Here is a 17,739-nt window from a genome sequence, read left to right on the forward strand (position 1 = left end):
GGAACCACACATGCGGAGATCATCCGTTCACCTACTCTGCGTTCCACAAAGACACGGCAGTTGGAACCAAAAATATCAAATTTGGACTCACCAGACCAAAGGACAAATTTCCACCAGTCTAATGTACATTGCTCGTGTTTCTTGGCCTAAGCAAGTCTCTTCTTATTATTGGTGTCCTTTTAGTAGTGGTTTCCTTGCAGCAATTTGACCATGAACGCCTGATTTCACGTAGTCTCCTCAAACATTAATTGTTCAGTCTGTCACTTAAACTCTGTGAAGCATTTATTTGTGCTGCAATCTGAGGTGCAGTTAACTTCAATGAACTTATCCTCTGCATTAGAGGTAACTCTTGGTCTTCCTTTCCTGTGGCGGTCCTCATGAGAGCCGGTTTCATCATAGCACTTGGTTTTTGCAACTGCACTTGAAGAAACTTTCAAAGTTCTTGAAATATTCCTTATTGACTGACCTTCAGTGTCTTAAAGTAATGATGGACTGTTGTTTCTCTTTGCTTATTTGAGCTGTTCTTGCCATAGTATGGACTTGGTGCGCTATGTCTAATATTAAAGAAGTCTCAACGTATTGCTCGCCTGAGGTAGAGTACCTATAGACCACTCTATCTACCAAGAGAGTTCTCATCTATATTATTCGTAGCTGTCTATTTACCACCACAGACCGATGCTGGCACTAAGACCGCACTCATCCAACTCTATAAGGCCATAAGCAAACAAGAAAATGCTCATCTAGAAGCGGCGCTCCTAGTGGCCAGGAACTTTAATGCAGGCAAACGTAAATCAGTTTCACCAGATTTTCACCAGCATGTCACGTGCTACCAGAGGGAAAAAAACTCTGGACCACCTTTACGCCACACACAGAGATGCAAACAAAGATCTCCCCCGCCCTCCATTTGGCAAATCTGCCCATAATTCTATCCTCCTGATTCCTGCTTACAAAAACTAAAGCAGGGAGTACCTCAGGGAGTACCAGTGACTCGCTCAATACGGAAGTGGTCAGATGATGCGGATGCTACGCTACAGGGTTGTTTTGCTAGCACAGACTGGAATATGTTTCGGGATTCATCCAATGGCATTGAGGAGTATACCACCTCAGTCATCGGCTTCATCAATAAGTGCATCGACGACGTCCCCCCCCCCCAGTGACCGTACGTACATATACCAACCAGAAGCCATGGATTACAGGCAACAGCAGCATCGAGCTAAAGGCTAAAGCTGCCACTTTCAAGGAGCGGGACGCTAATCTGGACACTTACAAGAAATCCCGCTATGCCCTCAGACAACCCATCAAACAGGCAAAGCGTCAATACAGGATTAAGATTGAATCCTACTACACGGGCTCTGACGCTCGTCAGATGTGGCAGGGCTTGAAAACTATTTCGGACTACAAAGGGAAACCCAGACACAAGCTGCCCAGTGACGCGAGCCTACCAGACGAGCTAAATGCCTTTTTATGCTTGCTTCGAGGCAAGCAACACTGAAGCATGCACGAGAGCACCAGCAGTTCTGCATCTGTGTGATAACGCTTTCGGCAGCCGACAGATCCACAGATGACGCAATCTCAATCGCACTCCACACTGCCCTTTCCCACCTGGACATAAGGAATGCCTATGTCAGAATGCTGTTCGTTGTCTACACCTCAGCATTCAACACCATAATGCCCACGAAGCTCATCACTAAGCTAAGGACTCTGGGACTAAACACCTCCCTCTGCAACTGGATCCCGGACTTTCTGACGGGCCGCCCTCAGGTAGTAAGGGTGTCAACAACACATCTGCCACGCTGATCCTCAACACTGGGGCCCCTCAGGGGTGTGTACTTAGTCCCCTCCTGTACTCCCTGTTCACCCACGACTGTGTGGCCAAACACGACTCCAAAACCATCAAGTTTGCTAACGACACAACAGTGTTACAAAACCATCAAGTTTGCTAACGACACAACAGTGGTAGGCCTGATCACCGACAACGATGACACAGCCTATACGGACATCAGAGACCTGGCAGTGTGGTACCAGGACAACAACCTCTCCCTCAATATGAGCAATACAATGGAGCTGATCGTGGACTACAGGAAAAGGCGAGCCGAACAGGCCCCCATTTAACATCAACAAGGCTGTAGTGGAGCGTGGGTCCACTACAGCCCCACAAGTCTTGTGTAGACCTCCACAAATCTGGTTCATTCTTGGGAGCAATTTCCAAACGCCTGAAGGTACCACGTTCATTTGTACAAACAATAGTACGCAAGTATAAACACCATGGGACCACGCAGCCGTCGTACCGCTCAGTCTCCTAGAGATGAACGTACTTTCGTGCAAAAAGTGCAAATCAATCCCAGAACAACAGCAAAGGAGCTTGTGAAGATGCTGGAGGAAACGGGTACAAAAGTATCTATATCCACAGTAAAACGAGACCTATATCGACATAACCTGAAAGGTCGCTCAGCAAGGAAGAAGCCACTGCTCCAAAACCGCCATAAAAAAGCCAGACTACGGTTTGCAACTGCACATGGGGACAAAGATCGTACTTTTTGGGGAAATGTCCTCTGGTCTGATGAAACAAAAATAGAACTGTTTGACCATAATGTCCATTGTTATGTTTGGAGGAAAAAGGGGGAGGCTTGCAAGCCGAAGAACACCATCCCAACCGTGAAGCACGGGGGTGGAAGCATCCTGTTGTGGGGGTACTTTGCTGCAGGAGGGACTGGTGTACTTCACAAAATAGAGGGCATCATGAGGGAGGAAATGTATGTGGATATATTGAAGCAACATCTCAAGACATCAGTCAGGAAGTTAAAGCTTGGTCGCAAATGGGTCTTCCAAATGGACAATGACCCTAAGCATACTTCCAAAGTTGTGGCAAAATGGCTTAAGGACAACAAAGTCCAAGTATTGTAGTGACCTTCACAAAGCCCTGACCTCAATCCTATAGAACATTTGTGGGCAGAACTGAAAAAGTGTGTGCGAGCAAGGAGGCCTACAAACCTGACTCGGTTACAACAGCTCTGTCAGGAGGAATGGGCCAAAATTCACCCAACATATTGTGAGAAGCTTGTGGAAGGCTACCCAAAACATTTGACCCAAGTTAAACAATTTAAAGGCGATGCTACCAAATACTAATTAAGTGTATGTAAACTTCTGACCCACTGGGAATGTGATGAATGAAATAAAAGCTGAAATAAATCATTCGCTCTACTATTATTCTGACATTTCACATTCTTAAAATAAAGTGGTGATCCTAACTTGACCTAAGACAGGGAATTTTTACTAGGATTAAATGTCAGGAATTGTGAAACTGAGTTTAAATGTATTTGATTAAGGTGTATGTAAACTTCCGACTTCAACTGTACATGTACAAATTACCTCAATTAACTTCTACCCCCGCACACTGACTCGGTACCGGTACCCCCTGTATATATAGCCTTGTTATTTTATTTATTTTCTACTTAAGAAAATATTTACCAAATCAACTGAACTCTTCTTGAACTGCACTGTTGGTTAAGGGCTGGTACTTTTCACATTCCACGATAAAGTCTACACTTGTTGTATTCGGCGCATGTGACAAAGAAAGTTTGATTTGATTCTGCATTTTACCAAATAGGGCTATCTTCTGTATACCACCCCTACTTTGTCACAACACAACTGATTGGCTCAAATGCATTAAGAAGGAAAGCAATTCCACAAGTAAACTTTTAACAAGGAACACCTGTTAGTTAAAGCATTCCAGGTGACTACCTTATGAAGCTGGTTGAGAGAATGCCTGGTTGAGAGAATGCCAAGTGTGCAAAGCTGTCGTCAAGGCAAAGGGTGGCTACTTTGAAGAATCTCATATATTTAAAAAAAAAAAAAAAAAAAAAAAAAAAAAAGTTTTTTTTTTGGTTACAACATGATTCCATGTGTGTTATTTCATAGTTTTGATGTCTTCACTATTGTTCTACAATTTAAGAAAACAGTAAAAAATAAAGAGAACCTCTTGAATGAGTAGGTCCCTACACTTTTGACTTGTGTGACTTGTGTGTGTGAAATAAGTTACAAAATAAAGTTTGGGATGGTAAAACCTGTTCGGTTTACACTTGAATGATTAAATCCAGATATAAAATAGGTAGAAAAGATAATGGAGCTATATATTTTTTTTAAGATCATCTTTGAGAACTAACAACCACCAGAATAAAAACTAAACTGTCAGTGAGAATCTAAAATTAATTTTGTTTTAAAGTTTGAGTCACTCAGCATAAGAACACAACATAAGCCAAGGCAAAAAAAATGTAAAATTGCAGGAAGTTAACTTTAAAGTAACTGCCCAGTGAAAATCTAACTTTTTATAAGTTCATATTCTGTTGAGTCATACACAAGTAATGTTGTTGACTTGTCCCACAGTATACTTGTATTTGTGGCCAAAGCCTAGGAGAAACACTGCAGTGTGTATGTCGGTGGTGGGAAGGACAGGCGGGTAATCTATTTTTAAGCGTGTGTGTGGTGGAGTGGCAGTTGCGTGCGTCAGAGCAGCGTCTGTTTCCTGGCTGAAATGGTTCCAGGCCGATTGTTTGTAAATCCACACTGAGGCAGCTATTGTTCCCCCCCCACCCACTGCCCTCCAACCCCAGCCAGACCCGGCGAAAGGGCTTGGACAGATCCATCATGTGAACCACTAGCTGACGATTCTGTTCGGACTGCAGAAGATCTAGCTCTTGCTAGCTCCCACTCCAAGACCCGCATAACCAAAGCATCCGCACTCCTAATATACACACAGACCTGGGTCATGTTCAGTAGGGAATGTTTGACATTTTTCTTATTGGACAAGTCGAGTTGTCCCCCATGTTTCAGTCTGTTTTTTTCTGTTTGTTGCCTAATAATACACATGACATTGGTTAGCATATCTTAGACTGTTAACTTAATAGTTATAAGATATCTAGCTGGCAAACGGTAGCAAATTTCATACTGAAAGTCATGAAAGAAAAATAGATACTTGCACAATGCTGCGAATGATTAACAAAATGGCTGACAATCCTATTGTTTTTCCTTCTTGCAGATCCAAATTTTGTCCGAACATTTCTAACAACCTACAGGTCCTTCTGCAAACCTCAGGAGCTGCTGGGTCTTCTTATGGAAAGGTGAGAATGTTGATGCCATTCTACGATTTATGTGGATTCTACGATTTGGGCTCCACTGTTATTATTCTCTGAAGAACTACCTTTGTCTAATATTGTATCATATTTTTCAACATCAGATACATTGCCTTTCACTTCGGAAAATGTTTTCAGTCAACAAGATATTTGTCCGTGCTCGTTGACTCTGACCTTTGTCAGAACAAAGACAGGAATGTATTTATCACGGACAAGAAATTCCTATATACATTTATAGAAACTAGGGCTGTCCCTGACTAAAATAAATCTTGGTCAACCGAGAGTCGTCTGTTTCAACCAATTGATTGGTCGACATTTTTAAATATGTATTCAATTTTTTAATAAAATCAACTATATGTAGCTTGTCTGATGCTTTAAGTACACTGTTTGATTAAATAATTGAGACACACAAATCACTCGAGAGAGCCAGAGATCAAGATGGCCTAGACAGAAGGGGGAAAACCTGTGCCGCCCTCCTCCCTCTGCTGCTAGCCTTCACAGATAATAGGCTACAGTAGGGGTCGGCAACCTTTTCCATTTGGAATGCCAATTTATGTTACCATTTCTACCATTCTGCGTGCCAGTTAGGATTATCAATTAACAGTTTCATTTAATTTCTAATAGTCTTCGTATCTTAAAATCTTTGCCATGTGGTTCATCAATAATTCTGCTCTTTATTTAACTTCCTATGGCTGCATCCCGCTAACGGGATCGATATGACAACAGCCAGTGAAAGTGCAGGGCGCCAAATTCAAACAACAGAAATCTCATAGTTAAAATTCCTCAAACATACATGTGTCTTATATAATTTTAAAGGTAATCTTGTTGTTAATCCCACCAAAGTGTCCGATTTCAAATATGCTTTTCAGCGAAAGCTCTACAAACGATTGTTAGGTCATCACCAAACCACAATAAGCACAGCCATTTTTCCAGCGAAATATAGCAGTCACAAAAAGCAGAAATAGAGAGAAAATTCATCACTAACCTTTGATGATCTTCATCAGATGACACTCATAGGACTTCATGTTACACAATACATGCATGTTTTGTTAGATAAAGTTCATATTTATATAAAATAATCTGTTTACATTGGCGCGTTACATTCACTAGTTCCAAAAACATCAAGTGATTTTGCATAGCCACATCGTTTCAACAGAAATACTCATCATAAATGCAGATGATAATACAAGTTATACACATGGAATTATAGATATACCTCTCCTTAATGCAACCGCTGTGTCAGATTTCATTTTTTTTTAACGGAAAAAGCAAACCATGCAATAATCTGAGACGGCGCTCAGAACAATAGCCAAATTTGCCGCCATGTTGGAGTCAACAGAAACCAGAAAATACATGATAAATGTTTCCTTACCTTTGAACTTCATCAGAATGCAGTCCTAGGAATCCCAGGTCCACAATAAATGCTTTGTTGATTTGTTCGATAATGTCCATTATTTATGTCCAATTAGCTACTTTGGTTAGCGTTTTTGGTAAACAATTCCAAAGTCACAAAGCGCGTCCACTATAACGTGATGAAATGTCCAAAAGTTCCGTAACCGTCAGTAGAAACATGTCAAACGATGTATTGAATCAATCTTAAGAATGTTGTTAACATACATCTTGAATAACGTTCCAACCGGAGAATTACATTGACTTGAGAGATGGGACGGCGCTGCCTATCACGTGAACGCGCATGTTCAATGCATGGTCACCTCATGGCAGTGATTACTCATTCCTGTCTCCTTCGGCCCCCCTTCACATTAGAGTCATCAGACAAAGTTCTATTGACTGTTGACATCTAGTGGAAGCCGTAGGAAGTGAAAACTCATCCATATCTCGCTGTAATTTCATTGGGAGCTTGGTTTAAAATCTAGCAGCCTCAGAAGAAATCCAAACAGGAAGTGGAACGTCTCAGGTTTTTGCCTGCAATATGAGTTCTTTTTTACTCACAGACATAATTCAAACAGTTTTAGAAACTTCAAAGTGTTTTCTATCCAATACTAATAATACTATGCATATATTAGCAACTATGACTGAGGAGCAGGCTGTTTACTCTGGGCACCTCTGTGCACCTTTCATCCAAGCTACTCAATACTGCCCCTGCAGCCATAAGAAGTTAATCATCTTACATATGAAACCATATTTGTTCATCGAAAATTGTGAATAACTCACCACAGGTTAATGAGAAGGGATGCACATAACTCTGCAATGTTGGGTTGTATTGGAGAGTCTGTCTTAAATCATTTTCCAAACACAGTCTGTGCCTGTATTTAGATTGCATGCTAGTGAGGGCCGAGAATCCACTCTCACATAGGTACGTGGTTGCAAAGGGCGTCAGTGTCTTAACAGCGCGATTTGCCAAGGCAGGATACTCTGAGCGCAGCCCAATCCAGAAATCTGGCAGTGGCTTCTGATTTTAAAGAAAATTGTCACATTACCGCTTGTTGCAATTTTGATGAGGCTCTCTTGTTCAGATATCGGTAAGTGGACTGGCGAGAAAAAAAACTCACTCAAATGTATAGCCCCGTTGGAAAATATATATGGAATGTTTGAAAATGTGAAAGAAATATATATATTTATTATTATTTAAAAAAATAAAAAAATGTAAATCACATTTTTATTTGGCGTACCCACGACGGCATTGCGTACCCCAGTTTGGGAATACCTGAACTAGGCCATCAACTGGATCCGGGCCCGACGCTCGCGCTAGCAAACTTGCATCATTTTATAAAATATTCTGGGCCCTCAGTTTCCTGCGCCAGTAAACTCGGGACAGACAAACACAGCTGTAGGCTATTTGTGCAAGGGATAAGAGGTATTTTATGATGTTTGCACTGGATCAGAGCATTACACTTTTCCCTTTCATGCTGAGTGGTTCGATCGAAAGGGAGAGAGCTGGAAATATTTTTCAAATATGTTGAGGAACTGTTGTCATTATCAATAAAAAACGCCTTTACTCGCTGTTTGAGGTGAAGAATAAATTACTTTGAGAAGCTCCACAACTAGAGGCGCAGCGGTCTAAGGCACTGCATCTCAGTGCAAGAGGCGTCACTGCAGTCCCTGGTTCGAATCCAGGCTGCATCACATCCGGCTGTGATTGGGAGTCCCATAGGGTGGCGCACAATTGGCCCAGCATCATCCGGGTTTGGCTGGGGTAGGCCGTCATTGTAAATAATAATTAGTTCTTAACTGACTTGCCTAGTTAAATAAAGGTAAAATAAAAAAATTGTGGTGGGGAGTTAAGGCAATCAGACATTTTTTCTCACAAAGGTAGGATAGATTGTGAGCTCTGCAAACAAAACAACTTGTCCACTCCGACGATGAGAATGGTAAACAACTGTAATGATATATTGAATGCATTAACAGAAATGACTGTAACCAAACAAACATTATCAATTAGAAATTATGAGAATTAACGGTAAATGTACTACTCTGCTGATGATATATGTAATGGGGGATTATGCACGAAATGTCGGGAGAGACATTGTGCATCTTAGCCACACTCCCCTTCTTGGATCTCCGGGGCCTCCGCATATTCCACTAAGACATGCGTGAATCAGACAGGTGTCTTCTATGCAATGAAAAAAATATATAGGTTTGCGACTGCTCCGCTCAAAAAATCTTGGCCGACCAACAGCCTATCAACCAAACAATCGAACAGTCGACTAAATGGCGTCAGCCCTGGTAGAAACATACCTAGGTGTTCAAATATTTCGAATTATACCAATCTTTATTTTTGCTATCTACTGTATAGCAATCACCATCTACTGTCTGGTTAAAGGTGTCTCCCAGATTCCACACTGCTGTGTCTTCTCAGTTGTGATTTTGTTTTCCGGAACCTTCCAGGTTTGAAATCCCAGAGCCAAAGCCCACAGAGGCAGACCAGATGGCCATAGAGAACGGAGACCAACCTCTCAGCGCCGAACTCAAACGATTTCGCAAGGAGTTTGTCCAGCCAGTCCAACTCCGGTACCTCTCCACCCCTCCCAATTTACCACACCTAATTCCAGTGTTCATTAGGAACTGTAGCAAAACATTTGACAGGAAAAAAGTCGAGGTAGCCCCCGTCTGTTTTCTTTTATTTTGGTGCCTAATGAACATGACCTAGTGGTCAACAGAACATCCTGGTTTTCTTGTGATACTTATGGTGCCACATGGAGGGTAGTCTGTCCTGATTAGCAGAGAAAGGTTTCAAACTGTTTCAATGCTGGGTTGAAACAGAAGCATGCACTTTTTTATATATTTTTTTTATATACAGCGCGTTTAGAAAGTATTCAGACCCCTTCCCCTTTTCTACATTTTGTTACATTTACAGCCTTATTCTAAAATTTATTTATTTTTATCCTCAGCAATTTACACAATACCCCATAATGACAAAGCAAAAACAGTTTATTTAAAAAATGTTGCTAATATATTAAATATAAAAAACAGATACCTTATTTACATAAGTATTCATAGCCTTTGCTATAAGACAAGAAATTGAGCTCAGGTGCACCATGTTTCTATTGATCATCCTTGAGATGTTTCTACAACTTGATTTAAGTCCACTTGTGTTAAATTCAATTGATTGGACATGATTTTGAAAGGCACACACATGTTTATATAAGGTCCCACAGTTGACAGTAAATGCCAGAGCAAAACCCAAGCCATGAGGTCGAAAGAATTGTCTGTAGAGCTCCGAGACAGGATTGTGTCGAGGCACAGATTTTGGGAAGGGTACTAAAACATTTATGCAGCATTGAAGGTCCCCAGGAACACAGTGGCCTCCATCATTCTTAAATGAAGGAAGTTTGGAACCACCAAGACTCTTCTTAGAGCTGGCTGCCTGGCCAAACTGATCAATCTGGGGAGAAGGGCCTTGGTCAGGGAGGTGACCAAGAACCCAATGGTCACTCTGACAGCGCTCCAGAGTTCCTTTGTGGAGATGAGAGAACCTTCCAGAAGGACAACCATCTCTGCAGCACTCCACCATTCAGGCCTTTATGGTAGAGTGGCCAGACTGAAGCCACTCCTCGGTAAAAAGCACTTGACAGCCCGCTTAGAGTTTATCAAAAGGGACCTAAAGGACTCTGACCATGAGAAACAAGATTCTCTGGTCTGATGAAACCAAGATTGAACTCTTTGAACTGAATGCCAACCGTTACTTCTGGAGGAAACCTGGCACCATCCCTACAGTGAAGCATGGTGGTGGCAGCATCATGCTGTGGGGATCATTTTCAGCAGCAGGGACTGGAAGATTATCCAGGATCAAAGGAAAGATGAACGGCGCAAAGTACAGAGAGATCCTTGATGAAAACCTGCTCCAGAGCGCTCAGGACCTCAAACTGGGGCGAAGTTTCACCTTCTTACAGGACAACGACCTTAAGCACACAGCCAAGACAACCCATGACTAAAGTCTCTGAATGTCCTTGAGTGGCCCAGCCAGAGAGTTGAAAATAGCTGTGCAGTGACGCTCCCCATCCAACCTGACACAGCTTGAGAGGATCTGCAGAGAAGAATGGAAGAAACTCCCCAAATACAGGTGTGCCAAGCTTGTAGCGTCCTACCCAAGAAGACTCAAGGCTGTAATTGCTGCCAAAGATGCTTCAACAAAGTACTGAGTAAAGGTTCTGAATACCTATGTAAATGTGATATTTCAATTTACAATTTTTTTGAAATGTGCAAACATTTCTAGAAACCGGTTTTTGCAGTGAAAAACAATTGTGGACAAAGTCAAGGGGTTTGAGTACTTTCTGAATGCATTGTAAATATATAGAATTTTTTATGCATATATTTTACTACATTATTTTCCACTAACCCTACCACCCCTCCCCTAATTGGAGTAAACTAATGGACAACAATACTCAGGCTTCACTTCAGGTTATACATACTACATAGATTTCACGGACAATATACTTAATGTTAATTATCTTTTTTGTTTGTTTTTATGTCCCAGCTTTCAGCTACCCTCAAACCTTCCCATCTGTCTCTGAAGAACATCCAGTTTTCATTTCTAGCTGCCATATATTTTTCCAGCATGCACTCTTTGTAGCTCTCAATTCATCTGTGGCTCTCTGGTCTCTTATCAGTCAACTCATCTCTTTCCCAGTCTCTTTGGAGTTGGTTTAAGTTGCTAATCCAGGGTCAGATTTATTTAGTTTTTAGGTCAGGATTTGTAGTTAGCAGTTACAGACCAGCAAGAGACCGCTATCTAACTGGTTTTGACCTACTCGCTCTTCCTGCAGAGTACTGAATGTATGTCGCCACTGGGTGGAGCACCACTTTTATGACTTTGAGCGGGACTGCCAGTTACTGAAACGTCTGGAGGAGTTCATTGCATTGGTGCGAGGTATGTGTGGATAAATCGGGGCAAGGACTTTCTCTTCTCTCGTTGCATATCCTCTCTTTTTGTCTTGTATTTTCTCCTCTTTCTTCTTTTCCTCTTGTCTCTTCCTCTCCCGTCTCTTGTATTCTATTTTCTTCTAATTTTGTGTATTTTTTTCTCTTCTCTTCTCTTCCTCTTCTCTGAGTGACAATTTACCTCTCTGTGACCCCTCCCAGGCAAGGCCATGAAGAAGTGGGTGGAGTCCATCACCAAGATCATCCAGAGGAAGAAGCAGGCGCAGGCCAACGGGCCCAGCCACAACATCACCTTCGAGAGCTCGCCGCCGCCCATCGAGTGGCACCTCAGTAAGCCGGGCCAGACAGACCAGTTTGACCTCATGACCCTCCACCCCATTGAGATCGCCCGGCAGCTCACACTGCTCGAGTCCGACTTCTACAGGTAGGCCTACAGTACCGTATGGCCGTCCAAGCCAGTGTTTTTTAACTCCATTCCTTTTTGTTCCTGTCCAGTACTAAGGCACCTCAATTTATCACTGGCTTGATTACTTGGATCAGCTGTGTAAGTGTTGTCCTAGAGCAAAAATGTGACCCACCACCTGGATTCGGTCCTATGTCGCAACATTTGAAATGGTGTCTTTTACATTGGATAAAAGTACAGACTCAGAGCTAGAAATGTGGATATCATACACTCCAGTTGAGAAACATTGAGAAAGTAATTCTGCTTAGAAAGTTGATAAACTTGTAACCCCACTTTTGAGAAAATGGCCCTTGAATGTTTTGGTAGCCCAGCCTTAGCCCAACCCATCTCTTTAAGGATTCACATTTGAGGCCATGTGCTAAACCGAGTGAGTAGTGTAGTAAACAACCAAGTATTTCAAGACTAAAAGTAGTAGCCTACAATAAGTTGAGGCTCCAGGAAAAAATACACTATCTAGTCCTTGTCCAATATCCTAATTTGACTTTGGTGCAGATCATGTTTTTCTTGACTTTATCATCTCTGGTAAACACACATTATATCAAATCAAATCAAAGTTTATTTGTCACATGTACAGGATACAGAAGGTGTAAATGGTACTGTGAAATGGTTACAGGCATATTTGCAAGTAATATAAAAAATAGAAAGTGTCCAGATAAAAATATAGTGTCAATATTTGATCATTTATTAGATGATGCTTACCCAGACACACTTGCCTAAATTGATAGGCCATGTGAAAGAAATGCTATATTCACCCCCCCCCCCCCCCCCAGCCACATCTAGCTAAGTGGATGGGTCACTATTGTCTAGACTTACACGTGTTCATGAAATACAACAGATGGCCGTAATCACCCCCAGACACACTTGGCTAACTTGATGGGTTGTGTAATGATCTGGCGAAGTGGATTTTTTTGTTTAGACATGTAGCTATCTAAACAACGAACTGTCATAATCCCAACTCGTACTAATACAAACTGATTGTTGTAGCTAAAGCTAACCAACAATGTCCAATGTTAGGTAGCTAGCTAACATTAAGCTATAACTAGTAATGAAAATCGTTTTCTGATTCAAATAATATTACTACAGATCATACGTCAGCTAGCGAGCCAGCAAGCTAACATGCACTAGCTAGCTAACAGTACGCTTTAACTTGCAATGAAAAATGACTTTCTGACAAAATTAGAAACTTATAATATCTGAAAATGTAGCTAGACTCTTACCCTTATACATGGATGAAATCTTCACGGCAGACTGGAACCATTTAACTCCGTTTTGTTTGTAGCTACATCTTGTTTGGCCAGCGTTGTGTTAAGTCACTCCGGTTCACACTAACCGTGGCGTGTGCAGAAAGTAGCCCATCACAACTTTTTCCAACTGATCTGTCAATAGCGCCTGCTAAATTCAGGGCAACAGTGTTGTTGAGAAAAGTAGCAAAACTTTTGTAGTTCTCAATGGCTAATGTTAAAACTTTCAAAAACCGGCGCGGTAGAAATGACTATCAACACATACTAAAGAGTTGACATTATAGACAGAAGCCTGCTACATGGCAGACCAAACTCATCTCCTGGCATGTCCAGCCCACCCATCTCAGCCAATCATGGCTAGCGGGAAGGTTCCTGTCTTTTTCCTTGGCTAAACCAACTAGGCTTGTAATTATAACAATTTAATTCGTATTTACAGATGGAATACACATTTTCTATTAAGGCACATGAAAGTTCACATGTTCCAGGAGGTATTTCTGCCCGAAAACACATTTTGATAAAAAGTAAAAGATGTTCAAATGCCTCTCCTGTGAAGTAGTGACGTGCGACATACTCCTAGCTTCCTGAAACGGGGCACAAATGTGCTGTATTTGTTGCCTTCATACCAGATGGGGAGTGAAGGGGGGAAGTGTACCACTTTATTTAGTCCCCTAAATACCTAGTCATTATTTTTTACCAATTGTGTTATATAATTTCATGTAATTAGAAAGTTCTCAGTGGTAATAGGACTTTAAAAAACGAACAACTGTAGTTTGGGATGTTCTTTCAGGATTCGTATCTTTGCAGTTGCACCCAAATCCTCCTAAGAGGTCGCTTACATTGGAATATACTCCTTCATGGACATTTCAATTGATATTCTTATGGCTAAGTGATCATTTTTTTCACCAGTGAATAAAATTGAGTTCATGATTCGTCACACTTGATGCAGTCTTCGCTTTGGATCCACCTCTTGTCTGAATGTGTTTCTATGTTTTCCCATTTTGCCAGATTAAAGTTGTTTAGTACAATAGAGGACACATGCACACACGCACAATTTTCCTCACATATACTTACACACACAAACATGCAGCACCAGAGAGGGGACGCAGGGACACACTTCCCCCTCTGACGTCGCTGGGCCTGTGGGAACAGCTAGGGTGGGCCATACCCAAGGTTATCCCCTCACCTCTTTCCCACGCTCCGGGGTGAAGTTTCCCCTAGGTGCAGATCTATGATCAGCTTCCTCTCTCCCAATATTAACCGTAACCGTTAGTGGGGAAAATTCAAAACTGACCCAAGATCAGCATCTATGGGTAACTCAATGTATGTACTGTAAGAATATCAATTGAAATGTCCATGAAGGAGCTGGTCCTCACTAATGCCCCGTAGGTCACTTCATTACTCCCTATTTGTTTACTATACAAGCATCTGATTTACCTAACTTTGTTGTTGAAGGATTAAAAACATGAGTTACAAAATCCATTCGCTGGGTTGGTTAACTCTTAACATTCCTCGGGTCTCCACCGATTAGGTAAATCCGCTTTTAGTTTTAATGCGTCCCATTGCTGGAACAATTTACAGATCTCATTAAAACTGGATGTTCTGGTGCTGCTTGGATGTTGATTGAAAACCTAGTAGCTGAGAAATGTAACTGTTTATGATTGTGTATTTGCGTTTTGCATATTTAAAAAAATATATATATTAACACTTATTTATGCACGTGTAGTTTTAATTGTGTATATTGTATATTGATGTGTATTGTGTACACAGGGCTCCCCTGGAAAAGAGACCCTTGGTCTCAGTGCTACCAGACTACCTGTTAAAATAAAGTTCAAGTAAAAACAATCACATATTCACTCTACTCCATTTCCTACGACGAGATCACAACACACTGGCCCAAAAATGGTCGCCGGTATTGTCTGAAAGTCTTTCTGCTGGCACAGAAAGCTCCCTTAGCTGCCAAGACTGGAGTTGGTAGAAGTTTGCACCGAACCACTGACAGTCAGATTTTTTTTGTTTGTCATTAAACTAATAATGGTGGCCCTCTGTGGCTCACATGGTTAATGCATGGTGCTAGCCACACTAAAGTTGTGGCTTCAATTCCTGCTGGGATCACATAAACATACAGTATAGTGCCTGCATACATTTTTTGTAAGTCGCTTTGGATAATGGCATAGAATAGTTAGAGTATATGGTAATCTCCTCCTACATCTTTGGTTTGGAGCTTTATTGACCTCTCTCTCACCTATATCTACAGGGCGGTGCAGCCATCAGAGCTGGTGGGCAGCGTGTGGACAAAGGAGGACAAGGAGCTGAACTCGCCCAACCTTCTGCGCATGATCCGCCACACCACCAACCTCACATTGTGGTTCGAAAAGTAAGAGCGCCAATTTTGTTTTTTTGGCAGCACAAAGAAGCGGTCCTCATGTGAAATGTGACCCATGATACTCCTTACACTTGCAGTGTTGACCAAGCATTTTCTATGATTAATTTATGGCATGATAAAGTAAGTTTTATGTAGCTCAATGTATACTGAGCAAAATTATAAACACAAGTATAGTGTTGGTCCCATCATAAGCTGAAATAAAAGATACCAGAAATGTTCCATAAGCACAAAAAGCTTATTTCTTCTCAAATGTTGTGCACTAATGAGTTTACATCCCGGTTAGTGAGCATTTCTTCTTCGCCTAGATAATCCATCCACTTGACAGGTGTGGCATATCAAGAAGCGGATTAAACAGCATGATCATTACACAACTGCACCTTGTGCTGGGGACAATAGAAGGCCCCTTTAAAACATGCAGTTTTGTCACACAACAAAATGCCACAGATGTCTCAAGTTTTGAGGGAGCATGCAATTGGCAAGCTGACCATAAGCCACGTCCAACGACATTTTAGAGAATTTGTCAGTATGTCCAACCGGCCTCACAACCGCAGACCACGTGTAACCACGAAAGCCCAGGCCCTCCACTTCCGGCTTCTTCACCTGCAGGATCGTCTGAGACCAGCCATCCGGACAGCTGATAAAACTGAGCAGTATTTCTGTCTGTAATAAAGCCCTTTTTTGGGAAAACTCATTCTGATTGGTTGGGCCTGGTTCCCCAGACAGTGGGCTTGGCTCCCAAGCGGATGGGCCTTTGCCCTCCCAGGCCCAACCATGGCTGTGCCCCTGCCCACTCATGTGATATCCATAGATTAGGGCCTAATGAATTTGTTTCAATTGACTGATTTCCTTATATGAACCGTAACTCAGTAAAATCGTTGAAATTGTTGCATGTTGCATTTTTATGTTTTTGTTCAGTATAGTTATGTCATGTCCTTTGCATACAGATGTTATGAATGCTTTATGTAGGTGGTAGAATTTCACCCTAAATAAGGCTGTGATTACTCCTATCCTCCCTCTCTTGATTCTCAAGCTGAAAAGGAAGGAAACATTTGGGACTGTTCTTTGTGGATGAGCTGCTAATCCCTGTCTGATTGTACATGTGATATTACACCAGGCTTGTTATCTCCAGAGACTTCCTGATTCGTTTTCAGGGACTACTGAATTGGTTGAGTGAGATGTGTCCTTACACTGACTTAATAGCTCACCATGTTACCAAATGAGGACTAACAGGTCAATATGATGTTACTAATTAAACACATTTGGGAGCATTAAAATGTACCAGTGCTTATTTTCTTGCCCCCACTTACCTTACGCCAGCTGTGGAAGTTATTGACCGAACTATGCTGACCTGAGTCATGTTTATTAGGCCTTGCAGCAGAAAACGTTTTGCAATTCAAAACAAAAATGTGTGTTTCTTGTTGGACAAATCCAGGTAGTCCCTCCATGTTTATCAGTTGTCCGTTTGGTGCCTAATGAACACAGCCCTGGCCCCTGGGTTTAGCATAGCATTTATTTTCTATGTACTATGTTCTACACCAGGTGTATCGTAGAGACGGAGAACCTGGAAGAGCGGGCAGCGGTGGTGGCGCGTATCATCGAGATCCTGCAGGTGTTCCAGGAGCTCAACAACTTCAATGGCGTGCTGGAGGTGGTCAGCGCCATGAACTCCTCGCCCGTCTACCGGCTAGACCACACCTTCGAGGTGAGGAAGGCCGGAGGGGTTCTTTCTGCAAGAGTTTTTGGTGGTGTTGTTAGGAAATAGTACCAAGACTGTGTTATCACAGTGTCTGGCATTGCATGAATCCAATGAAAATTGCGGTACCAAATAAGTGCCTAGTGTTCATGAGTATTGAAATTAGTACGTCTCTACGTTGAGGTAACATAAAATGACAGATTTCTTATCAATAGAAGCATGACACAATGTGCCTCTGTGTACAATAGAGATGCATCTGTGGGACGAAATATATATACTTGTTTTGACTGTGAACTTCTGCCCCCTCTCCAGCAAATTCCAAGCCGACAGCGGAAGATTCTGGAGGAGGCCCACGAACTGAGCGAGGACCACTACAAGAAGTACCTGGCAAAACTACGCTCCATCAACCCCCCCTGCGTCCCCTTCTTTGGTGTGTTCTAGAGCAGTGTTTCTCAACCTTTTTGAGACTAGTGACCAGGAAGCTATGGTCC

General features: G+C 42.0%; 1 protein-coding gene across 4 annotated transcripts in view; it reads left to right on the plus strand.

The window, feature by feature from the left end:
* The window catches only part of LOC129839452 (son of sevenless homolog 1-like), a 69,626-nt gene that overhangs the window by 45,052 nt on the left and 6,835 nt on the right, over positions 1-17,739 (plus strand). For all 4 annotated transcript variants that reach the window (XM_055906927.1, XM_055906937.1, XM_055906943.1 and 1 more), the window contains exons 11-17: positions 5,036-5,117; positions 8,976-9,098; positions 11,354-11,457; positions 11,670-11,892; positions 15,427-15,546; positions 17,095-17,257; positions 17,561-17,678. In XM_055906927.1, coding sequence (XP_055762902.1) covers positions 5,036-5,117; positions 8,976-9,098; positions 11,354-11,457; positions 11,670-11,892; positions 15,427-15,546; positions 17,095-17,257; positions 17,561-17,678 — 933 coding nt within the window. The remainder of the gene's footprint in view (positions 1-5,035; positions 5,118-8,975; positions 9,099-11,353; positions 11,458-11,669; positions 11,893-15,426; positions 15,547-17,094; positions 17,258-17,560; positions 17,679-17,739) is intronic.

Source organism: Salvelinus fontinalis, chromosome 3, assembly GCF_029448725.1.
Source record: "Salvelinus fontinalis isolate EN_2023a chromosome 3, ASM2944872v1, whole genome shotgun sequence".
Lineage (NCBI taxonomy): Eukaryota > Metazoa > Chordata > Actinopteri > Salmoniformes > Salmonidae > Salvelinus > Salvelinus fontinalis.